This window comes from Planococcus citri, chromosome 5, assembly GCF_950023065.1.
Source record: "Planococcus citri chromosome 5, ihPlaCitr1.1, whole genome shotgun sequence".
NCBI classification, from domain to species: Eukaryota; Metazoa; Arthropoda; class Insecta; order Hemiptera; family Pseudococcidae; genus Planococcus; species Planococcus citri.
This window is the reverse complement of record NC_088681.1, coordinates 3,761,958-3,788,264: the sequence shown is the minus strand read 5'-3', so window position 1 is coordinate 3,788,264 and position 26,307 is coordinate 3,761,958. Positions and strand designations below refer to the sequence as shown.

Below are 26,307 nucleotides of genomic sequence, written 5' to 3'. Positions count from 1 at the left end.
TTTGTAAGTAAGGCCAACTTTTTTTTTGGCAACTCTGCATTAAAATGTTCCTTAGGATGTCCCCTTTAAGAAAAATATTGTCCCGGAGGATCGGTGGGGGGGGGGTGCAATTACTCCTATTGACATATGCCGGACTACAAGGTTCAAACCAAATTTCATTTCAGCTTTCTAGGTCAATTTGATGACTTGATGAGATTTTGATTTTTTTCTCATTGTTTGGTCGAGGACCGTGGTCCTTTGATTTGATTTTCAAAAAGTCAACAAAACCTGAAAATGAAAAATGATTTTTTGATTTTTAGCCTCCTGAAAATTGAAATAAAACGAAAATTTATTCTAATCCAAGTTTGTAGAAAAAAAAAACAACAAACAACAACAACAAGGGGTACAAGGCCAACAACATGGTACCTACTCTACATACACTACCTACTGATTGACGCAATGCTGCCAACTTCTCGAGCCAAAAAAATGCTGCCTCATAAGATTTTTGTATTCGGCCTGAATGCCAACAAAGTTGTCGTGTTATTGTTTTTCTTCCACAGTTGGTTGAAAGAAAAATTTATCAGAAGTTTGAAAGTTTTCAAGTAAACCTGACGAATTTTTTCATTCATCTTTGAATTTTTAAAACACAATTTAAGAAACTTGTGCTACGTTTAATATTTTGCGACGGATGTTCTTCTGAATGCCGGTTTCATTACTCGATATTACGTTCAACGTTGCTGAATATTCCATCTCTTCGTGACCGGTGAGTTCTAAAACACATTTCATCATGCATGTGATGCTTAATAATTATAATAATATTGTACAATTTAGAATTGGTACATGATTGATAATGTACCAGAAATATTGTCAAGTTACAACGATGAAAGCTATGTGTGTATTTATCTAGAAGTGAATCAGTTTACTCAATCAACCTTTCGGTGCTAGTACTGCCGGTGCTATGAGAAGATGAATGATTCACAACCATTAGAAGGAGTTAGTTATCAATTCATATCATAGAAAGTGGAAAACACTATTTTGTTGCTCTCGTTGAAGAACAATTTTATATGAAAATTGTAGCATGGATTCAATATTGTAACGAATAACACAGTTTAAGATTTCATAATATGGTACCGAACTAGAGGATTAAGTAATGATATCCTCATCGACTCTGTGAGAGAAATTTAGCTTCAAAAACATTTCTTCCTTACAGATGACGATCAATCGAGCATCGTTTATAAGAATCCTGTGAATGTAAAATCTCAATCTCTTACAATATCATGATGGTTTATGCTCAATACTGTTAATTCCACGTTAGAAAAAAATCTCAAGTCAGATTCTATTTGTGGTTCCGATTCTGACAATTCAAGTACTTATTATTTCTTGCTAAAATAACATAAATCTCGTATAAATCTTGAAAATTAATCTATACCTAGAATAAAATAATAAAAATGTACTTTGTACCAGCCTAACATTAGTAACATTGTAAATGTATTCAGAAATAACAAAAAAGATACCTGTCTGGATGGCTTACCCTCTACCCTAACCTGTCCTGCCCTGATTTTGTCAACTTTATTGTTATTTCCATCATTAGTATCTGGATCCTCGACTGCATCCATATTCCATAGTAAATGCGTAGCCGAGTCGCCACAATACCTCTGTCTTGAAAAAAAAAATATAAAAGGCTGGCATAGGTGGGTAGTAGGTACTTCAACATTCAACAAATAGGTAGACTAGTTACTTTACTTCATATGTACATACAATATAGCTGTCAGGGTCCGTAGTATGGACAAATGATATGGTACCTATTATACTTATTGTGTTGATGATTGGTTTGTGTTTAATTGCTTTTGCTGGTTATTTTTACCTGCAAGTATTTCTAAAATACTTACCAGAAATGCATCGAATAATTCGATTTAATTTACTGTTGTTCCCGTTTGACCATTGTGGGATCCTGTCATCCATAGTCTAGTGTTGCAATATTTTTTTGTTACTTTTGTGTTTTTATCGCTGTCAAAGTGCGCACGAAACACTAGAAAATTTTCAATATATTATGACGATGAATTCTATTCTCCTACATTCATCGTATAGTGATGGAAATTTCTTTCCTCGATGATTCAAGCTTGATAAACTTTTGCATAAGATTTGAAAAAATCTGACTTCCTGCTCATTTCGCTGTTTGGAGAGTGGTTGATGCTTGAAAATATTAGAAATTTGGGAAAATTGCCCAGAAAAAGTGTGAAAAACCAGAGAAAGGCAATTTTTTGAAATACTGGAAGCTGTGAATTTTATATTGTGAGTATAATTTTAATTATTGAGGTGATTTGCGAAAAAAAAATGTTGTAGGATTTTGACCAAATTCAGCTGTGACCTTCATTTTGAGTTGAAAGTTACTCAAGACAAAAAATCGAGCTCTGGAGGTGTCTCTAGAGGAGACATATTAGTCCGGCATATGACAATAGGAGTAATTGCACCCCCCCCCCGCCGATCCTCCGGGACAACATTTTTCTTAAAGGGGACATCCTAAGGAACATTTTAATGCAAAGTTGCCAAAAAAAAAAGTTGGCCTTACTTACAAAATGGCGGCCATTTTGATTGACAGGTCAGCCGAAATCGCAGATTTTGCGTTTTAACATAGGACTTGCACAAACTTTTTCATACTTTACAAAGGTAGATCGAAAGATCATGCAAAAATTTATCACCTGTCCAAATTTCAAGTGCTAAAGTGCGTTTTTCGATTTTTGGTGAATTATTGAAAATCGAATTTAGGCCAAAAATGAGGGAAAAAATCAAAATTTTACCAAATTGACCAAGAAAGCTGAAATTTGGGATATACCCTATTTTCGACATGCCAAATCGATTGGAAACGGTTTAAACCTGTTTTGAGCAGTTCTGGAGCCTCCGGCAGATTTTTGAAACTCGAAATTCCCACAAAATTCCATCAAATTGGAGTTGTAAAGCTAAAATTCATTCTAAAAACTAATTTCAATACGGTACGAAGTACTGCAGGTGACTTTCAAGTCGTTTTGGAGGCTCCAGCGACTTTTTGAAAATTCCTGAAACCTCCATCAGATTTTTGAATCTTTTAAATTTTCACAAAATTTCATCAAATGGAGATGGAAAGCTGAAATTTACTCTACACTCCAATTTTAACACCCTCGGAAGACGACTTTAGGTGGGTTCAAGTAATTTTAGGGCCACCAGCGACTTTTTTTGAAAATTCCTGGAGCCTCTAGCAGATTTTTGTAACTTTAAATTTTCACAAAATTTCATCAAATGGAGATGGAAAGCTGAAATTTACTCCACACTTCAATTTTAACACGCTCTGAAGACGATTTCAGGTGGGTTCAAGTCATTTTAGGGCCTCCAGCGACTTTTTTGAAAATTACTGGAGCATCCAGTAGATTTTTGAAACTTGAAATTTCCCCAACATTAATTTATCAAATGGAGTTTGCAAGCTGAAATTTACTTCGCAGACTACATGGTGGTTTCAAATGGTTTTGAAGCTTCCAGCTACTTTTAGGAAATTTCAATTTTCCAAAAAAACGTCATACAACCTTTCAAAAAGTTGCTGGAGGCTCCAAAAAGACTTGAAATTCACCAGCAGTCAACTTCGTAGCGTATTGAAATAAGTGTGCAGAATGAATTTCGACTCTCCATCTTGGTTTGATAACATTTTGGGGAAATTTCAAGTTTCAAAAATCTACTGGAGGCTCCAGTAATTTTCAAAAAAGTCGTTGAAGGCTGTAAAATGACTTGAAATCCACCAGAAGTCGTTTTCAGAGGGTGTTGAAATTGGAGTGTAGAGTAAATTTCAGCTTTCCATCTCCATTTGATGAAATCTTGTGAACATTTAAAAGATTCAAAAATCTGATGGAGGTTTTAGGAATTTTCAAAAAGTCGCTAGAGCCTCCAAAACGACTTGAAATTCACCTGCAGTACTTCGTAGCGTATTGAAATTAGTTTTTAGAATGAATTTTAGCTTTACAACTCCAATTTGATGGAATTTTGTGGGAATTTCGAGTTTCAAAAATCTGCTGGAGGCTCCAGAACTGCTCAAAACGGGTTTAAACCGTTTCCAATCGATTTGGCATGTCGAAAATAGGGTATATCCCAAATTTCAGCTTTCTTGGTCAATTTGGTAAAATTTTGATTTTTTCCCTCATTTTTGGCCTAAATTCGATTTTCAAAAATTCACCAAAAATCGAAAAACGCACTTTAGCACTTGAAATTTGGACAGGTGATAAATTTTTGCATGATCTTTCGATCTACCTTTGTAAAGTTTGAAAAAGTTTGTGCAAGTCCTATGTTAAAACGCAAAATCTGCGATTTCGGCTGACCTGTCAATCAAGATGGCCGCCATTTTGTAAGTAAGGCCAACTTTTTTTTTGGCAACTTTGCATTAAAATGTTCCTTAGGATGTCCCCTTTAAGAAAAATGTTGTCCCGGAGGATCGGCGGGGGGGGGTGCAATTACTCCTATTGTCATATGCCGGACTATATGGGTGCTCAAAAAAGGTGCATTTAAAAAAATCGTGGTTTTTCGCTCCAGCCCCTGCTCAAACTGTTTTGGGGAAAATGTTCCAATTCCAAAAGATACGCAGTTGGTTTCTGAGGTTCTACGTCGACTTAGAGTATTGTCATCGAAATTCAAGACCGCTCTTCGGCTCCTTCTACTGAGTGATTCAAAATTGGCGTATCGCTCATGTTCAGGTAAATTTTAAAATTTAAACAGAAAAGCAAACTATTCAATTAAAATTATTTTTGAGCAATTTTGAATAATTTTAAGACTAAAATTAGATCATGATTTTTGAAAAACAAAACGATAGATCACCCAAAGAGGGTCCAATATTCTAATTGAACTTTATTCGTTAGGATTCGAATGCATTTTAAATATGTATAGGTAGTTAATTGATTTTTTCGTATAACTTCAACCCACATTGATAAACTATTACGTCCTTTTTTCAATAGTTTCCGAAACTCGAGCACATTTAAAGCTAAAATTTTACAAAATTACTCAAAATGGATAGAATATTATTAGATTTTCTTCTAAGATTTTAGATCATTTTGAAACGTTGCACAACTTCTTCAAAAGTTCTGAAAATCTCGACCAATTTCAAGCTTAAAATATTCCGAAATTGCTCAAAAAAAGTTTGTATGAAAATTTTTGATTTCTTGCTGAAATTTTAACCAATTTTATGGGTCGCACGACAACTTTTTTCAAAGGTTTCAAAATTGATGAACTCAAGTTGCTCGCAAAGTCCTTCAAAACTGACTAAAAAAAGTTTCGATGGAAATTGTTAGTTTTCTGGCAAAATTTTTCAACCATTTTGTTGGGTCCCGTGACACTTATATTTTTCGAAAACCCCCAAAATCTGGACCAAGTTCAAGTTTAAAGCGTTTCAAATTGCTCGAAAAAAATGTCGATGGAAATTTTTGATTTTCTGCTGATATTTTAACCCAATTTGATGACTATTTTGAAAAAATCCCAAAAAATCATGTTTCAATTTTAAGCTCATTATTGTTTAAAAATGATCAAAAAACATTTTCGTTAAAAAAATTATCAGATCCAGGTATCTATTCTCCGGAACTAATTATACCTCAGTTCAGACCATAGATCAGATCCAATCATTTTTTCTTGGGATTCTTGAGGCACGGGGAGAGAGCAGAGCATAGTCGAGTATTTTTGCATTAAAGGTCCCATGCTATATTTTTTCGTGCCTTTCTTTTTAAGCGATTTTCGCAAAATTCAAAAAAATCGAAAATACTTCCACATTTTTCAAATATGAGACCTTTTAAATGGACAACCTCGTATTTCGAATACAAATCCTTGTTTAATTTTTCAGAACAAAATCGCAAAACATGAGCGCCGAAGAATCGACCGAAGCAGCAGCTGATCAACATAAGTCAAAGACCTTGATCAGAAGTCAGTACAAAGATGTTATGGTCAAAGTCGACGACGACATTTACTACCTGGACCGACTGCAGCTGGCTTTGGAGTCGGGATATTTTGAAAAACTATTCACCGAAGATTACAGCGATAAAAACAGCGACTTGATAGAAATCCCATTGATGGACACCGACACATTTTCCATCGTTGTTGATGTTATTTATGGCGAAGAATTGAAATCTGTTGTTAATTCCGATAATTTCCTACCCTTGTTGATGGCTATGGATTATCTTCAATTGGATATCGATTCAGGAACATGGAATTCCCTCGCATATAGAGTATTGCGTTGTAGTAGTGATCTCCATAAGGATATTTTCGAGTTATATTATTTCATTGCGGATGATGCAAAATACGAGTATTTATTACCAAGTGTTTTTGAACATCTGTCCGGGCATTTGGAAAAGCTGCAAGATCGTGATGAAATTCTTTCAATCAAGTTTAATCACATCATGAAAATTATTTCGGAAAGAGAAGCAGAAGCATCGTATAAAACTATATTCAGAACGGTTAGTAAATTGTGCGCCAGATGGATCTGTCACGATATGGAAAATCGATTGCACCATGCTGTATATCTTGTGAATGCTGCTAAATTCAGATTTCACATTTCAAATGAGATTTCTCGTCAAGATTTCAACTTGGAATTGCCCTCCAACAAAGAGCACCTGAACCAAAATTCAATGTCGACGTGCTTTCACAAATTGATGATGTATTGTGGAGAAATCCGTTGCCCAGATGCTGGTAGGTAACATTTTATATCGCAAATAATGGAATAATGTAGGTCTAGTCTGATTCAGTTGTGGAATTTTGTCGTTTTTGTTGATTCTCAGCCCATCTCCTCTCCTCTTCCGGTCAAATTTCCGCATGAGAAAAAAATCGACGAATCTCGACTAAATTCAATGGAGACTTTCATTTTTAATTAAAAATATCATAGAAAAAATTTAGGCTTCGGAATTTCTCTTAGAATGGTGATATGGGTCACCGAAGGCGAAGAGAGGGCATTTTCGAAAAAATCTTGGTTTTTTTCGCTCTGGTCCTACTTAATCTGTTTTGGAGGGAATGGGTTAGTTCCAAAAGACAGAGTCCCTCCCCACCTCAAAAGGAATAAGGGGAGAAGAGTTGGGTGAAATGTTTTCAACTTTGAAATTCTTTTTTGGGCCCCTAAAGATATCATGTGAATATTTTCAAGATCTGAGCCAAGATCCGATTCACCTATTAAGTAACTTGTAATCGAAGATGGGTCATTCCACGCCAAATCGGAGGATTTTTGCGCGAGGGTTTCAAAATCAGATCATGTTTAGAGGTCATCAAACGATGACGAATGACGCTAACCGGACATATTTTCGATTTTTTTTTTGGTGGAGCTGTGGGGTTTCAAAATTCAAAATACTCCGAAATTGCCGATAATGGAAAATTTCAGTTGCAAATTGGTCCAGTTGTACGAGGTATAGAATTTTTGAACTTTTTTTCAAATTGTATTCAAAATGAGACAAAAACGATCAAAAATGATTTTTTTTTTGTTGAAAAATGGCATTATACATGTGTTCTGAACAAAAATGCAAACATTTTCATTTTTTAGGTTTCTAATGACATTTTTGATTTTTTGCAATAAATTCCAATTCTGTATTTCTTTCTCTCGAAAATTCAAAACCAATAATCCGGCATATGACAATAGAAGTAATTGCACCCCCCACCCGCCGATCCTCCGGGACAACTTATTTCTTAAAGGGGACATCCTAAGGAACATTTTAAAGCAAACTTGCCCAAAAAAAAGTTGTTTCAACATAGGACTTGCACGAAATTTTTCAAACCTTACAACGGTAGATCGAAAGATCATGCAAAAATTTATCACCTGTCAAAATTTCAAGTGCTAAAGTGCGTTTTTTGATTTTTGGTGAATTTTTGAAAATCCAATTTAGGCCATAGAATGAGGGAAAAAATCAAAATTTTACCAAATTGACCAAGAAAGCTGAAATTTGGGATATACCCTATTTTCGACATGCCAAATCTATTGGAAATGGTTTCAACCCGTTTTGAGCAGTTCTGGAGCCTCCAGCAGATTTTTGAAACTCGAAATTTCCACAAAATTCCATTAAATTGGAGTTGTAAAGCTGAAATTTATTCTAAAAACTAATTTCAATACGCTACGAAGTACTGCAGGTGAATTTCAAGTCGTTTTGGAGCCTCCAACGACTTTCTGAAAATTCCTGAAGCCTCCAGCAGATTTTTGAAACTTAAAATTTTCACAAAATTTCATCAAATGGAGATGGAAAGCTGAAATTTACTCTACACTCCAATTTTAGCACCCCTTGAAGACGACATCAGGTGGGTTCAAGTCATTTTAGAGCATCCAGCGACTTTTTTGAAAATTACTGGAGCCTCCAGCAGATTTTTGAAACTTGAAATTTCCCCAAAATTTCATCATACTGAGATGAACAGTCGAAATTCATTCTGCAAACTAATTTCAATACGCTACAAAGTTGACTGCTGATGGATTTCAAGTCGTTTTGGAGCCTCCAGCGACTTTTTGAAAGGTTGTATGGCGTTTTTTTGGAATATTGAAATTTCCCAAAAGTATCTGGAAGCTTCAAAACCATTTGAAACCAACATTTAATGTTGCGGGAATTTCAAGTTTCAAATATCTACTGGAGGCTCCAGTGATTTTCAAAAAAGTCGCTGAAGGCTCCAAAACGACTTGTAATTCACCTGCAGTACTTCGTAGCGTATTGAAATTAGTTTTTAGAATAAATTTCAGCTTTACAACTCCAATTTAATGGAATTCTGTGGAAATTTCGAGTTTCAAAAATCTGCTGGAGGCTCCAGAACTGCTCAAAACGGGTTGAAACCATTTCCAATAGATTTGGCATGTCGAAAATATGGTATATCCCAAATTTCAGCTTTCTTGGTCAATTTGGTAAAATTTTGATTTTTTCCCTCATTCTATGGCCTAAATTGGATTTTCAAAAATTCACTAAAAATCGAAAAACGCACTTTAGCACTTGAAATTTTGACAGGTGATGAATTTTTGCATGATCTTTCGATCTACCTTTGTAAGGTTTGAAAAATTTCGTGCAAGTCCTATGTTGAAACTCAAAATCTGCGATTTCGGCTGACCCGTCAATCAAATTGGCCGCCATTTTGTAAGTAAGGCCAACTTTTTTTTGGGCAAGTTTGCTTTAAAATGTTCCTTAGGATGTCCCCTTTAAGAAAAAAGTTGTCCCGGAAGATCGGCGGGGGGGGGCGCAGTTACTCCTATTGTCATATGCCGGACTACAATGCCAGTGCAATTTTTTGGCATGTTATTCTACGGTTCATTCCTCTTCAATTGGATCAAGAAGTGGTAGGGGGTACGACGATTTTTTTGAAATTTTTCCTGTGGAAAGACCTTCCGAAGGGATGACCAATGGCGCAAATCGCAGCCCTCTAGCTCATTTTTAAGGCAGCCAGGGGGTGTCAAAGTTTTCAGCGAACCTAAAATATCATCCATTTCAGCAGTGGATTACTCGATAACCGCGATACCTACTAAAATGGAACATTTTCCCATAGTTAAGGGTTTTGAAAGGCTTTTTTGTGATATCATAAAAATCAGTGTTGCCACTTTTTTTCGTACAAAAAATTAGTTCAAAAAGTTTTAAAACGTGGTTTTCATATCGTTCCGACTCTCAAAAATTCTGAAAAAAATATATTACAGACAACATTTCATGCTGAACAACATATTAAAAAGTTGGGATGGCACTATGTCGCAAAAACGATTTAGAAAAATTCGAATTTTGCGAAAAAATGCGATAAAAAAGTTTTGATTGGTGAAGTTGACCCATTTGACCCCTATTTTTACGTATCTGTTGAAAAAGTTGAAAATCCCCATCCACTCGATGAAATGAACTCCTCATAAAAAATCACAATTCGAAAAAATTCAGTTTTCAATTTCAAACATCAAAAAAAGTTTAAAGGGTACCCCCCGATAAGATAGGCAAAATGCCCTTAACCTCAGATTTCGATGAAACTCACAGGGTATGTTTAGTACCCCCAAAAAATAATTTTGGGTCCATAGCCCGCTCCCCACCCCACCCCCCTCAGCCAGGGGGGTCAAAAAACGCGTTTTTCAGGGGAAAAATTCTGTATCAGCGCGTAATTAAGATAAATTGATTCTGTAAACGAATATAGTTAGAGGATACATGGGCGTATCTCCCTGAATTTTTTCAGAATTTTTCATCACACGGGGAGTGAAGGGGGGACAAAAGAAAACTTTAAATCGACATTACTCCGGAACGAAAAAACATACCAAAACGATTTTTTCGTCAAATATGTATCTTTAGGTCTACTTTCTATAGAAGTCATCACCCGGCCATTTGGAGTGGTGGGTCAAGCTCAAAAGCTCAAAAAACTCTCAAAAAACCACGTTTTTTGCGTTTTTCTCCAAAAATATGGACAAATGGCGGAAATCTAAGAGAACCAAGTTGTTCAGCGTGAAATTTTACCTCAGAATTGTGTAATTGAAAATTCATTTACACAGCATGATCGTAAAACTACATGCGCAGAAGTATTTGTGCTTACATCAAGATAGCTGAAAAGGTATTCCTGGGTAAAATAGGTGAAATGTCCCTGTCCTCGGATTTCTGAAATTTTGATGAAACATAGTTGGGTACCATTAAAAAAAATGTCGGAGGCAAAAAATCCCCCCCCCACCTCCCCTTGCTCATAATAGCGAAAAAAGGGCCTTTTTCGGGGAGAAAAAATCCATGCTTCAACGAGTTTTGACAAAAAAATCTGTATTCACTCAAAATATATGGAGGAGACAGTATAATAAAAGTACCTACATAGGTATTTGAGATTCTGCGCCAATCCATGCTATTGCCATCAAAATCCAAGGCCACTTTTGGGGTTCTACTGAGAAAATTGAAAAGTAAATCTTTTTTTTTTGGAGAGGGGGTATTAGTAGTTGGTGTTTTGAAAATATTTTCTTCGCAAAAGTTTCGCTATAATGACGAAAAAATATTGAAAGATAATATATTTCTGAAACTGAGGAAATATTTTGGAACGCAGTGATGACAATATTTTAGGTTTCAAAAAATTGATAAAGATTGGCAAAAATTCCTAAATTTTTGTTGATTTTTCAAAATTGACAAAAACAATTTAAAATAATAGCATAGAATGGACGCAGAATCTAAGATATATTCATTTAGGACTGGGTCGATCGTCATTTTTCTCAAAACAAATTGGGTACAGGGGCTACAGTGAAAAAACCGTGTTTTTTCGAAAATACTCCCTCTTTAAGGGCACATGTTTTCCCTTTAGGGGCACTTCTGGAGCCAGAATTTTTCTGTACAACTTTCAACTCAAAATGACAGTTTTTGCTAAAATTGGTAAAAATCCAGTTTTTTTTCTTTTTTTGGTGATTTACCCAATCTACTACTTAGTACGTAGGTAGGTAATACCTATGTTTTCAATGTACTTGGTAACTCACATAAAAATTTAATCATCGACACCAAAAAGAAACCTTTCTGATAGTTTTGAGTTAGATACCATGTATGTACTTGAAAAGTAGGCTACTTGTAATTCAAGAAAACCTTGATTAAGAAGTTGCATGGCGTAAATAGCGCTATAATGAAGCATTTTTCACAAAAACTCTAATTTTTGGGCGACCCCTCTCCCCAATGTGGTCGTTAGGAGGGTCCAACTGCAAATCAAACTTCATATTCATGTTCAGCGAGTTCGGTTCATATGATAATGATACCCATATTGTCAGTCTACTTTCGCCCTAAAATTTGGAGAGGGGGTGCCTATGGCCAAAAAATTGGAGTTTAAGGGTATACTCTGCGGAGAGCATTCTAATTTGACAACCGGTCGAAATATGAAACCGATTTGTTCGTTATTTTCATCATTCGTTCGTAAGACTGCATGTAATCGATTGAACGAATTTAGTCGTGCTTATGTCCTGCGACCCGCTCCCATCTAAACTTCAGACGGCGATTTCTCCGTAAATTTTCAAAATTCTTCCAATTTTTTTTCACCAATACTGATTCATCTATGAAATCGAGGGTATGTAGCCATATTTTCTAATTTTGCTTTTACAACAGGGATGTGAGCGTCTAAAGTACCTCCATCCAATTCCCTATTATAGCCATCAAATGTCCTGAATTAAAAATATCTCGACACACCCTCGCTTTTGAAAGCAAACCCTAGAAAAATCCGTTCTATAGTTTTGGCACAATCCCCGCCCAAAGTTGACCATTTTTCATCACAAAATTAGAATAGCCTTAAAGAAGTTAGTTGGTTTTCTTATTGTTTTTGGAGGCCAGCATCCAAAATTATGGATCGCTTTTTTTGGTGGTGCTGTGACAAAAAAACACAATTTTGAGTGTTTTTTGAGTTTTTGAAGATGGCCTACCTGGAGGGAAAATTTGAAAAAAAAATACCAATTACAGTGCTCATGCAGATACATTTTTGAAAAAAAAATTTCATGTACTTAAATTAGGTTCGGAGATACGGCGGTTTCAAATTTTCTTTTGTCAATATATCTCCCCTGGGGGGCCCACAATTTTTGAAGAAAATTCAAGTTGCTAGAATCATATCTCCTTCAAGTATTTTGAGTGAATACAGATTTTTTTGTCAAAACTCGTTGAAGCATGGATTTTTTCTCCCCGAAAAAGGCCCTTTTTTCGCTATTATGAGCAAGGGGAGGTGGGGGGGGATTTTTTGCCTCCGACATTTTTTTAATGGTACCCAACTATGTTTCATCAAAATTTCAGAAATCCGAGGACAGGGACATTTCACCTATTTTACCCAGGAATACCCTTTCAGCTATCTTGATGTAAGCACAAATACTTCTGCGCATGTAGTTTTACGATCATGCTGTGTAAATGAATTTTCAATTACACAATTCTGAGGTAAAATTTCACGCTGAACAACTTGATTCTCTTAGATTTCCGCCATTTGTCCATATTTTTGGAGAAAAACGCAAAAAACGTGGTTTTTTGAGAGTTTTTTGAGCTTTTGAGCTTGACCCACCACTCCAAATGGCCGGGTGATGACTTCTATAGAAAGTAGACCTAAAGATACATATTTGACGAAAAAATCGTTTTGGTATGTTTTTTCGTTCCGGAGTAATGTCGATTTAAAGTTTTCTTTTGTCCTCCCTTCTCTCCCCGTGTGATGAAAAATTCTGAAAAAATTCAGGGAGGTACGCCCATGTATCTTCTAACTATATTCGTTTACAGAATCAATTTATCTTAATTACGCGCTGATACAGAATTTTCCCCCTGAAAAACGCGTTTTTTGACCCCCCTGGCTGAGGGGGGTGGGGTGGGGAGCGGGCTATGGGCCCAAAATTATTTTTTGGGGGTACTAAACATACCCTGTGAGTTTCATCGAAATCTGAGGTTAAGGGCATTTGGCCTATCTTATCGGGGGGTACCCTTTATTCAGTTATCTCATTTTGACCTCTTTCTGACGTATTTCATGAAAAAGTTGATAAAAATTACACTCACAACAAAAAAATAAAAATTCGTTTATTTTTTGAATTTTTTCGAATTTTGATTTTTTTGTGAGGATAGTGTTCATTTCATCGAGTAAATGGGGACTGAAGCTTCACAGCTCCACAAAAAAAAGTCGAAAAAATGTCCAGTTTGCATCATTCGTCATCGTTTGATGACCTCAAAACATGACCTCTCGTGCAAAAATCCGCCGATTTGGCGTGAAATGACCCTCAAGTATAGGATTATAAAGTTTAGCTGTAGAAATATTTTCTCAATTTTTACATAATATTGTTAATTTTTTTTCCAGGCAATTCTGAGACTAAGGAGACAATTGAGACAGGATGTTCGTGCGCTGAATGTAATCATCATAGAAGGGGATCTCTCCACCATTACGAAGACGATCTCATCAGTCCAGAATCAAAGCTGGAGTTGTTCTTGAAGAATAGCAACTTTTACGACATCACAGTCAAAGTCGATGACAAATTTTATAAACTTCACCGCTCTGTGTTGAAATCGGAGTCAGTGTATTTTGAGGAACTCTTTTCCAAAGAGTACTCCGAGTTAGCTGCACAATGTAATGGCATGCCACCAAGCCCTCCGAGTAAGGATAAAATATATTCGCTAGATGAAATCGATTCAGCCGCATTCGACAAAATAGTTGATCACATGTACTTTGGAGAAATAGAACCGACAATACCGACATGTGACATTATCGTTCGTTTATTCAAAGCAGTCCATATTTTAAGAATCGATGGTTTGAAGAATCAATGCTGCGAGTGGATACAGTCCAATTCCAAAGACATCGATGACAAAGATGTTATTGAATTATTGAATTTCACTCAATTACACGCCGATTACAGACATCTGAATCGACTTCTTTTATCCGAATATATCGTTGCTTCGTGGCCTAAGATAGATAACTTGCCACAGTTTGCAGACCTTTTCAAGGCGATCACCTTGCCCGAAGGAACCAATTCTATCGATGAAAATAATGCCTATACGTTTGATAAAGTTGATCAAGAAACTTTCAAACTGATGATCGATTACGTTACTTCAATAAAACAGATATTGAGGACGGTAACCTTCTGAGAGTGTTGAAAGCGAGCGATCTGTTTAAGATTGAGGAATTAGTCGAAGAATGTATAAGTCTTTTGATAACGTGGCGTGACAACATAAGTTCATCACATGTCAAAGAAGTTCTGATTCTTTCTCTGGAAAAATTCCAGTCTCACGAGGTTCTGAATACAGTCTACCTGGTAAAATACATGATGCAGTGGCCCGAGGTGGACGTGAAATTGTTTTGTACTATATCTTACGAGTGCTTGGAAAATATGCTATTGTCGAATGATTTGTATTTCAATGATCCGCGCGATCTGCTGGATATTTGCTCGAAATGGGTCGTACACGATGTGGAAAATCGATATCGCCTCGTACCTCGAATTGCATTTGCAATAAGTCGAAACCGTAGAGCAAACGGTGACCATTATTGTATCGAAAACCCTTCGAATTTGAACCGATGCACGCAAGATTTTGTCAAAAACAAGATATGGGAAATTCTTTCTTCAACTTCGGTACTTCCTTTCGGATTATTTCCGGAGAATGAAACGAATACGCGAAAAACAGATCTTCCGGTATTCGTGACATCGCACAAGGGAAAAATATTCAGATTATACAACGCTGATTGGGATGAAATGGATTCATTTCGTCTTTACGGAAATGGCCCGAAAAAGAATCCTACTATATACTACAAGTACAGGGTAACATATCCTATGGCAGCAACCATCGTGAAGGATAACTTGTTCATACTCTGTACTATGCGTAAAACGTCATTTTTTTATATCTACAGTTTATCATCGAAAAAGTTATACTCTTTGGCATCAGATCGCCGACTTTTTAAAACAAAAGATGGAAAATCATACAGCGAGCAGTTGAAATATACTTTGTTGAATTGCCGCGATGAAATTTACTGCTGTTTCGAAGATGGCGAGGTACTGAAATATTTGTTCGAATTTAATCGTTGGAAAAGGGTTTCAGCTGCTGTGTTGCATAAAATTAAAATTTCTTTCGCAAGCGACGGAAGTTAACTGTACAGAATGTACGAGACCTCACGAACTGATCGCACAACCACTTATAGCGTCCACGTTTACGATTTGACGGAAAATCAGTGGATTTCTGCGCCTACTATGCCCGATTTGACTCGTCACCACGAGTCGTATAATAATTCTGAAGAGGATAGAGCGATACGTGAATTTGTTTTCTTGAACAATTACGGTTTGGCTGCACTTTTTCGAAAATGTTTATTCAAATTTAACGAGGTGGCGAGGCGAATTTGGATAAATATTTGGTCGTTGCCATACAGTTACGATAGTGATATCAAAGAACATTCGATCGTTAGCCAAAATGAAGCTGGTGAAATCGTGTACGTGACTATTAATAAATTATACCAGTTCTGTGCAACGGATCGAACTTGGACGTTGAAGAAGGAGTGGCCAATTTTGCAGTCTGAATCATTATCGGTGCTTGATAGATATAAAAGTCTTTCTTATGGAAATATTATAGGTATCCATAATCCTGCAATTCGTTGTACTTGATTACTCGTCATTAGAGTGTATATTTCAATTGATGATTTGTATAATCAAGCTCTATAGTATTGTGTGTGTCAATATTGTTAAAAATATACTTTTATGAGTACCTACCTACCTAATGTTTTTTGTTGTTGTTTTTTTTCACATTTTACCTAAAATCAACCCATAGTGAAACTAGACAGCTAAGCATTTGCTTAGCTTGCAAAGTGTGCGTAGCTAGCTGCCTTTTCTACAGCTATAACCGTTATTACATCTAGGTAGTGCATAAGTGAATCAACCATGTCACAGTGATGAGAATTTTTGAAACTCTCACTGCTTCAAAATAATATTTGTTTTTCAGTGTTTTCATATTTTCCAAATTACAATAGGTATTTCAGAATAATTTATAAGCTTGTATTGCTTATAAATTAAGAAAGTTCTAGTTGTTTTTCATAGTTTGCATTGTTTTAAAATTTACAAAATTTCAAATCAATTTCCCGAATTCCCCATCGCTACAATTTCATAAAGTTTTCAATAATTTTTCAGAATTCTTATTGTCTTTAAATTAAAAAATTTCAAATTCAATTTTCAAGTTCATATTGTCCACAAATTGTAAAACGTTTAGTTACTCAATTTTTGGAATTCACATTGCCTCCAATTTTTCAGAATTCTCATCTTCTTCATAAATATTACAATACTTATTTCATATAATTTTCAAGTTCACATTATCATCTGCAACTTACAGAAATTTTAATCAATTTTTGAAATTCTCAGCGTCTCTAAATACAAATTTTCATATTATTTTTTTTAGAATTTCCATTGTCTTCAAATTTATAAATTTTCAAACCAATTTTCAGAACTTGCTTTTTATTCTAAATTAAGAATTAAATCTTATAAAATATGTTAAGAATTTGCATTTCATCTAAATTACACGAAAAAGAATATGGGTAATTTTTACAAAAAAATTCAACTAAATACTGGTATTTAGCACAATGAAGTACCAGATCCCATTCAACAATTTTTACTGTAATCGTATAGTAAAAATTATCATTTTAATAATTTTTGCTATAGGTACCAATAGTAAAAACCATTTTGTTTTAATAATTTTTACTAAATCATGATAATAAAAATTACATGTTTCAATTGTACAAAAATTAGTTTAATTACTCATTTTGAAGTAATTTTTAAATTATAAGTAAAAAGTTAAAAATTATTCATGTCAAGGTAATTCGCTTACTAATACTTATGGCTATAGTAGACAAAAAATTAATGAAATGGAGTTTTAGTTAGCAAATGATATCATAATTCATAACTCAATTTCAGCATTATTTTTGCCCTATTATCATGTACTCCATAGGTAACTCCAAAGCATTTACCTATCCAATTTTCCTACAAAAAATCTGTCACCTACCTACTTACCTCACGGGAATTCGAACCTGCGTCCCTAAATTTCCTATTCCTACCTACATGCCCTAACCACTCAGCCACGAATTCACTACGAGGGTTAGGGCATTAAAACAATATATTTGTTTGGTAAACGCCCCACCAAACCACTCCCACTTGGAATTTACAGCTAACAGATGGGGGGTGTAACAGGGTACAATGAAACACAGCTGGTGATGGAATAGACTGGGGGTATAGCAGGGTACAATGAGCGGCAGGTGTTCTACAAGTCCCCTTTTCCCTTTTTTAGGATTTAATGCATTAAAATAATGAACTAGAATTGCAATTACTCAGCAATTACCCATCCGAATTGAATGAAAATTAATCTATTCCCTCCTCCTTAATGATTCTCAAATGGTGTCCAATAGGTACGAAAAACGGTTGGATAGCTTAAGAGAACATTCATTGTAATTGAAATTTCAATTTCTCAAAGCGAAACCAATAGTGTGCTACGCACACTAAAAAGTGTACTAAGTACATTGCACACTTAATGAGTCATTGTTCCTACTTTTGAAGGATTAGGGTGGGGGTAGTGGTAGAAGTCACTTCGTACTTTTTAAACATTGTCAATGAGATGGGTTGTGCATGGAGTAGGTTAATATTCAACGGTCTAACTGAAAAAAAAATCAACTACTTGTGACACGAAAAATTCAGTTACTTTTTTTCAAAATGTGGGCTAAAAAAGCTTAAAAAGACGTATTTCAGATTTCTGCTATTGAACTGTAGAGGGATGGGGGCCTAAAAATCCTCAACTTTCAAAATGTCTCGAGCCCAAAAAAATTGTTCACAGACTTGCAAGGTAAAGTGTCCATTTCCAAATAAGACCACCATGAATTAAGTTCGTATTTTATTTTATTTTTTCAAAAATAAATGCAACCTGGCAAGCCATAGATCACACTTACTGCCTTCAAAATCATATCAATCGAAAGTAGGGAGAATTTCGCATTTCTTGAACACCGAATTTTCAAAAAATAAATCAAATTTGACGTTGATTTTTTTTTGTTGCTGAAAATCGCAATTTTCTTATCAGAAGTGGCCATTTTGAAAAATAAAGATCAAAATTTTATCAAATTGACCTAAAAAACTAAAAGTTGGTAGGTATATATCTATCTACCCAATTTTCTGACCTCCCGAATCGATTACAACCAGCTTCAACAGGTTTTGAGCAGTTGTGGGGCGTTCAGATAATTTTTGAATGCTCAAATTTCTGCAAATTTTATCTATAGTCGGGGGGCCCGCATAAGGATCGCTTGCACCCTTCTGCCGATCCTCCGGGACAACTTTTTTCTTAAAGGGGGAGTCGTGAGGAACATTTCTAGCCCTTGTCCTCAAAAACAAGAGGGGCCTTACTTACAAAATGGCGGCCATTTTGATTGACAGGTCAGCCGAAATCGCAGATTTTGCGTTCCAACATAGGACTAGCATAAATTTTTTTAAAGCGTTCAAAGGTAGATTGAAAGAGCAGGCAAAAATTCATCACCTGTCAAAATTTTAAGTGCCAAAGTACTTTTTTCGATTTTTGGTGAATTTTCAAAAATCAAAATTTGGTCAAAATGTGAGAAAAAAATCAAAATTTTACCAAATTGACCTAGAAAGCTGAAATTTGAGATATACCCTTTTTTGGACTTTCCAAATCGATTGGAAACTGTTTCAAACCGTTTTGAGCAGTTCTGGAGCCTCCATCAGATTTTTGAAACTCGAAATTCCCACAAAATCTTATCAAATGAAATAGAGTTGGAAAGCCGAAATGAATTCTGCAAACTAATTTCAATGCTCTATGAAATCGACCGCAGGTGAATTTCAAGTTGTTTTACCTCCAGTAGATTTTTGGAACTCCAAATTCCCACAAAATTTCATCAAATGAAGTTGGAAAGCCGATATCAATTCTGCAAAATAATTTCAATCGCTATGAAGTCGACTGCACGTGAATTTCAAGTCGTTTTGAGCCTTCAGCAATTTTATGAAAATTACTGGAGCCTGCAGTAGATTTTTGAAACTTGAAATTCCTAATGGGGTTAGAAAGCCGAAATTTACTCTGCAAACTAATTTCAGTACAATAATATGAAGTCGACTGCATGGTGGTTTCAAGTGGTTTTGAAGGTTCCAGGTAGGTACTTTTTGGAAATTTCGATTCTGCTATAAATGCCATAAAACCTTTCAAAAAGTCACTGGAGGCTCCAAAATTACTTGAATCCACCTGAAGTCGTGTTCAGAGGGTGTTAAAATTGGAGTGAATAGGTAATTTCAGCTTTCCATCTCCATTTTGAGGAAATTTGGGGGAAATTTCAAGTTTCAAAAATTTACTGGAGGCTCCAGTAATTTTCAAAAATCGCTGGAGGTTCCAAAACGACTTGAAATTCACCTGCAGTTGACTTCATAGCGGCGGCGTATTGAAATTAGTTTGCAGAATTGATATCGGCTTTCCAACTCCATTTGATGAAATCTTGTGGGAATTTCGAGTTTAAAAAATCCACTGAAGGCTCCAGAACTGCTCAAAACGGTTTGAAACAGTTTACAATCGATTTAGCAGGTCCAAAAAAGGGTATATCTCAAATTTCAGCTTTCTAGGTCAATTTGGCAAAATTTTGATTTTTTTCTCACATTTTGACCAAATTTTGATTTTTGAAAATTCATTAAAAATCGAAAAAGGCACTTAAGCGCTTGAAATTTTGACAGGTGATGAATTTTTGCCTGCTCTTTTGAGCTCAAAATTTTCCAAAACTGCTCAAAAAAATGTTGGTGAAAACTTATGATTTTCCACTGAAATGTTTAGGTACCTACTTATTTTGATGAGTCACGTGTCAATCATTTCGAATGTTTCAAAAATCATGATTTTATTTTCAACATGAAATTCTTCAAAATTGCTCAAAAAAAATGTTGATGGAAATTTTTGATTTTCTGCAAACTTTTAAGCCATTTTGATGGCTCGCATGATATTCCCTTTTTCGAAAACCCCCAAAATCTGTAGGTACCAATTTCTGGTTCAAAACGTTTAAAATTGTTCAAAAACAGTGTTGATGGAAATTTTTGATTTTTGCTGAAAATGTTCACCCTAAGTAGGTACTTCAAAAGTTTCAAAAATCATGATTTTTCGACATGGCATTTTTCAAAACCAGCTCAAAAAGAGTTTTTATAGAAATTGTCGATTTTCTGTAAAATTTCAAACTATTTTTATGAGTCACACGATACCGTTTTCGAAAACCTACTTGATTCAAAACGTTTCAAACTGTTCAGAAAAAAAAAAATGTTGATCGGGTTGTTTGATTTTCTGCTGAAATTTCAACTCATTTTGATGTGTCGCATGGCACTTTTTCTAAAAACCCAAAAATTATGTTCCAATTTTGAGCTCAAAACTGTTCAAGTGTTCAAAAATGCTCAAAAAGACATTTTCGTTGAAATATTTATCGGATCCAAATATTTTCCGGATTCTGTTATACCTGACTAGATCTAATTAGATCAGAGTTTAGACTGAGTTAAATCTGTTCAGACCTGATCAGATCCAATCACTTTTGCTGGGGACTCTTGAGACCATCTGAGGCAGGCAGATGAGGGAGCAGAGCGACATCGCAAGTTCTTTAGAGTTGAAAAAAAGTTATACTTATCTCAAAAAACCCTTCATTTTTGAATAAATTTCATGCTTATACAAAGTATTGATACCAATTTCGTTAGTTTTGAACATTTTAAAGATAGAAATAATCTCAAGAAGTGTTAAATGGACGACCTCGCATTTTAAATACAAACCTTTTATTTTTCAGAACAAAATCGCAAAACATGAATGCCGAAAAATCGATCGAAGCAGCAGCTGATCAAAATAAGTCAAAGAAGTTGATCAGGAGTCAATATAAAGATATTATGGTGAAAATCGACGACGACATTTACTACCTCGATCGACTGCAACTAGCTCTAAAGTCCGGATATTTTGAAAAATTATTTACCGAAGATTACAGCGAAAGAAACAGCGATCTGATAGAAATGCCACTGATGGATACCGATACATTTTCCGCTGTAATTGATGTCATTTATGGAGAAGAAGTGGAATCTGTCATTAATTCCGATAATTTCGTATCTTTGCTGATGGCTATGGATTATCTTCAGATGGATATCGATCCAAAAATGTGGAAACCCTTTGCAATTAGAGCGTTCCGTTGTAGTAAACTCTTGAATAAGGATATTTTCAAGTTATGTGATTTTATTGCCCTTGAAAAGAAGTTCGAGTATATATTACCAGTTGTTTTTGAACAAATGGCCTTATATTTGGAAAAGCTGAGTGATCGCGATGAATTTCTATCTGTCAAGTTCGATCACATGGTGAAAATTCTTTCACATTGCCGAACGTATTCGTGTGAGGGAAGTAACCCTGGTCCATTCAGGACTGTTAGTAAAATATGCGCAAGATGGATCTGTCACGATATGAAAAACCGTTTGCATCATGCATTGAATCTTCTGAATGCTGCTAGACTAGGATTTCATCTTTCAAATACGATTTCTGACGATGAGTTCAACTTACGTTTATCCGCCAACGACCAGAATTCCAACGAAAATACAATATCGAGACATATTTACAAATGGTTGATGTACTGCGGAGAAATCCATTCCTCAAACCCTGGTAAGCAATATTTTATCTAAATAGGTACCGTAGTACCTACCTAACTAATAAAATTAAATATTAGTGTAGTTATTCCCAGTTTTAAATGGTGGAATGCTGCTCCGGGTTTGCTCGGATTTTTAAAGTTTTGATGATACATTCTTGGGGACCTAGTGAAAAATCGTAGTGTTGTCAATTTTTTACCCATTATTACCACTTATCGAGAAAATTGAAATGCTCTAAAAACTTATTAAAGTCTTATTGGTATTGGTCATAATGATCAAAATATTTCACAGTTTCAGAAATAATTTTCCTCGATATTTTGGCATAGGTAAATAATGCGAAATACAAAATGTGATCAAAATAAGTACGTGGTCGTGGTCGTACCCCTTTACAGGAGATAGCGTATACAATGTATACATTCATCTACGAGGTATGGCAATTAAGTTCCGGGAATGCATTCGGTGAGGGTGATGTGGTAACACTGGAGTGTTCGCAAACACGTTGTTGTGTAGGGTAGACCTTCCTTTAATACTTTGCAAAATTTCAAGTTGATTGGGTGAATTTTGCGGGATTTATAGCTGTTTAAAGTGAACCATATTTTAAGGTCACATTGTAAAACTTTAAGAAGTGACTTGAGGAGGATCTTTGAGCCAGGGAGATCAGAATTTGAGTTGGGGTTGAGGTAAATGTCTCAAAAGGTCAAACGTGGTGTTTAAAAAAATTAAGGAAATGTTTGAGGAAGATCAGGTGATCAAAACCTCACAAAAAGTAGGCCATGAGATTCTTGTTGCCAAGTGGCTGTGAGGAAATGTCCTCTGAGGTGAGTAACAAATAATTTTCAAAGGAGATTGACCTCATAAGTCATTAGTGTAGTCTTCCTTCAACTCAGTGCATCGTATTTTTACTCAATGCTCCCATTTAAAAAACAATTTTGCGTCTCTCAGAGCTGAATTCCTCAAAATTTGAGTGAAGGTTTTTGAGTCCTCCTCAAAAATGGAATGGGTGTTGATTCTCAGGTGAAAACCAACTGAGAATGAAGTAAAGGTCCAGGGTTGGCAAGTAGACTACATAGTCTACTTTACATGCTTTGTCTACGTGTAAACAACGTTGCTGTAGACAACAATAGTTTACATGTAGACATTGTAGACTATGTAAACTATGTAAACTACAAAGTAAAACTTTTTTTTGTTTTAGAATAAGCCTTTTTTACACGGATTTTGGCGGAAGATTTTGAAAATTTGTGGTTAAAATCCCAAAATTGTTCAAAAACGAGATTCAAAAAATGTTCAAAAACTAGATTTTTGAGAATCTACGTAAAAAAAACATACCTACTGGGCGAAAAAGTGAAAATCTTTAGCAATATTGTCGAGCTGAAAAGCGAGAATTTGAATCTCTCACAAAACAAAAGTGAACAATTTTAGCAAACCACAGCATTTTCCTAAATTTTCTCGAAAAACGAAATTTTTTGCATTTCTTGAGTAAAAAAAAAATGAATTTTTTGAACAATTCGTAGAAAAAAGTAATGATTTTAAAGTTTTTGCAAAAAATGAAAATTTTCAGCAATTTGGTTGAAAAAACAAGAATTTTCATCAATTTTTGAAAAAAGTAAGAACTTCATTTTCGACCACTTTTGGAAAGAAAAAAACTTGAAAAAAGCAAAACTAACAATTTTAGCAGATGTCAATTATTAGTAAGAAAATTACACTTTTTCACAATGTTTGTCGTGAATACAAGATTTTTCTTCTTCAATTTTTCAGTTGAAAAGCAAGGGTATTTTTTTTGCAAAAAAAAACGACAATTTTTAGCAAGAAGCGAGATTATTTGGGAATACACAACTTCGAAGTTGACATACATTACTCGTAGTCTACAGGAAGTCTACTTTACATGAAGTTTACATAGATTACACGACAAACGTAGACTATGTAGACAAAGATAGTCTACGCGTAGAGAACCAACCCTGTAAAGGTCCCTAGGAATCAAATCTGGGGTGTAGAAATAGTGAGGAGACACTAAGATGTCTTGAGGAGGTGACCATTCCTCCAAGAAGTAATTTGCAAAACTCATTTTCACGACGTCGATAAAAAAGGCACTCTTGAAGAAATTGTACAGAAAAAATACAGAACACCCTACGGCACTGAAACTTTCAACATTACTAAAGGAAGGTCCAATATACAAAACAACGTGTTTGCCAACACTCCAGTGTTACCACATCACCCTCACCGAATGCATTCCCAGAACTTAATTGCCATACCACGTATATCAGCCGGTTTCTAGCCTACCTGATAGTTTCTTTCAGGGTCTTACAGGGAGAGTTCGCTAGTGAGTTTGTTGTTAGCAGCTCCGATCGTTTTCTCCCTCTTGTCGTTCTTCCTTGAATTTTCCCCTGTACCACTAGCATGAAAATACCTTTTTCTCATATTTTATGTGCTAAATACTTTCCCATTTGTTTGATTCATGCTTCTCTCATTATTTCTTCTGTTTACACATTGGACAATGTAGGTGAGAGGGGGCATGGGCATCCTTGTCTCACACCTCTCTTTATACTACACCCGTTCTCCAAGTACTCAGTTTCAATCTTGATGTTTGTGCTCTGCTCCCAGTACAGGTTCTTGATTATTTGCAGGTCTTTGTCATCAATATTGTATTTCTTCAGGATCTCCAACATCCTCTCATAGTTGACACGATCACATGCTTTCTCATAGTCAACAAAGCAAGCAATCATTTCCCTGTTTGCATTCAGTGCTCTTTGGATGATCACTTTCAGCAGGGCAATTTCATAGCTCTCGTACCTTTTTTTCGCTATGAAGCCATATTGTGTTTTGTTAGGTTTTCATCTATCTTCTTTTCAATTCTGGCATTTATGGTGGTGAGTAGTAGCTTCAATGCGTGGCTCATTAATGCAATGGTTCTATATTCAGAGCATTTTTGCGAATCTTCAGCAGCTCCTTTTTGTACTCCAGGGTTAGATGCAGTGTTGCCAATGTAGTGATTTTCTCGCCATTCCTAGCAATTTTTAATATAGAAAACCGCCAAAAATTGTTAATCTAGCGGCTAGCGGGAAGTCTAGCATTTTTGACTTCATGACCACTTTTACCATTTCAACTCACTAATCCAGCATTTCAGCTAAAAAATATTGAAATTTTGAAAAAAAAAATCAATGAAATTTAATTTTTGTTAAACCCATCCACTCGATTTCATAATTTCTTAGGTAATTTTTGAATAATTTCACTGTTTTTCAGTTTTTAGTTATTTTTGTACAGTTTTCAAATTTTAACAAATCGAATCTTCATCAGTTTTGTATTTTTTACATGGCTTGGGGTTATAAAAAATGATGAAAATCTAGCGGGAATTCTAGCGATTTTGCTGTAGGGAATTTAGCGGTTTTTAGCGGTTTTTTAGGACCAATCTGGCGGGATTTTTTAATATGACATTGGCAACACTAGTTAGATGTTTAATCATGTGTACTGGTATGAAATCTTCCCCCCACTGCTTAGTGGTTGCTGGCTCTTTTCACCACGTTCCTCAGCTCCCACATTTCAATTTGTGGTGCCTCCCATGTGGTTGAAACTTCCATTTGAGCCGGACATGTGTCATCTGCATACAGTTCTTTTATGTAGCTGATCCAGACCTCTTCTGTTTCTTGATTGTTAACACAATACTTTCCATCTTTTCTTCACATATAAGTATGCTATTCCACTTCTCCTTTTCTTGTGGGCAGCCATCATCTGCTTCACTTTGGTATGTATTTCTCTAGAGTTGTTTTTTCTCCAGTTCTTCTATTTCTCAGCACTTCTCCTAATACCATTAATTTTTGGCCATTCTGCACATTCCCATGATCTCGTTATTTAGTGCTGTGTATTCACTACTTGGTCTATTCACCCAAAAATAAGTGTTTTGTTAATGTTCAACTGTTCAGTAGAACCCTAAAAGTGGACTTGGTCTTGAAGGAAATGACTTGAGTCAACACAGAATTTCAAATTCCAGATGTGTATTGGAACTATGTAATTTTTCCTAAAAAGATTTCCTGGGAGATAGAGCAAAAAAAACAAGATTTTTTTCTGAAATTCTTCCTACCTTTGACTATCGATTCAGTGAATTTCAGATCCAAACACAGAAAAAAAGTTTCAAACTTTTGCCCAATGTGTTTTTGACAAATTTTTAAAAATTTATAGAATATAAAATAGGTAAACAATAATTCTTTTGAAGGAATTTTACAATTTTATTCAGAAAGATGAATTTTTTTAAAGAAAGCGAACAAAATGTGAATCTCAAGGTTGTTTGCCTGCTTGTCTCACCCCTCGGGGTCATTGACCCG

The 26,307-nt window shown here is 35.3% G+C and overlaps 1 protein-coding gene across 1 annotated transcript in view; it reads left to right on the top strand.

The window, feature by feature from the left end:
* Nucleotides 1-528: 528 nt before the first annotated feature.
* The window catches only part of LOC135847142 (uncharacterized), a 29,358-nt gene continuing 3,579 nt past the window's right edge, over nt 529-26,307 (top strand). The window contains exons 1-2 of the mRNA XM_065366573.1: nt 529-742; nt 21,160-22,010. Coding sequence (XP_065222645.1) covers nt 21,176-22,010 — 835 coding nt within the window. The 5' untranslated portion in view covers nt 529-742; nt 21,160-21,175. The remainder of the gene's footprint in view (nt 743-21,159; nt 22,011-26,307) is intronic.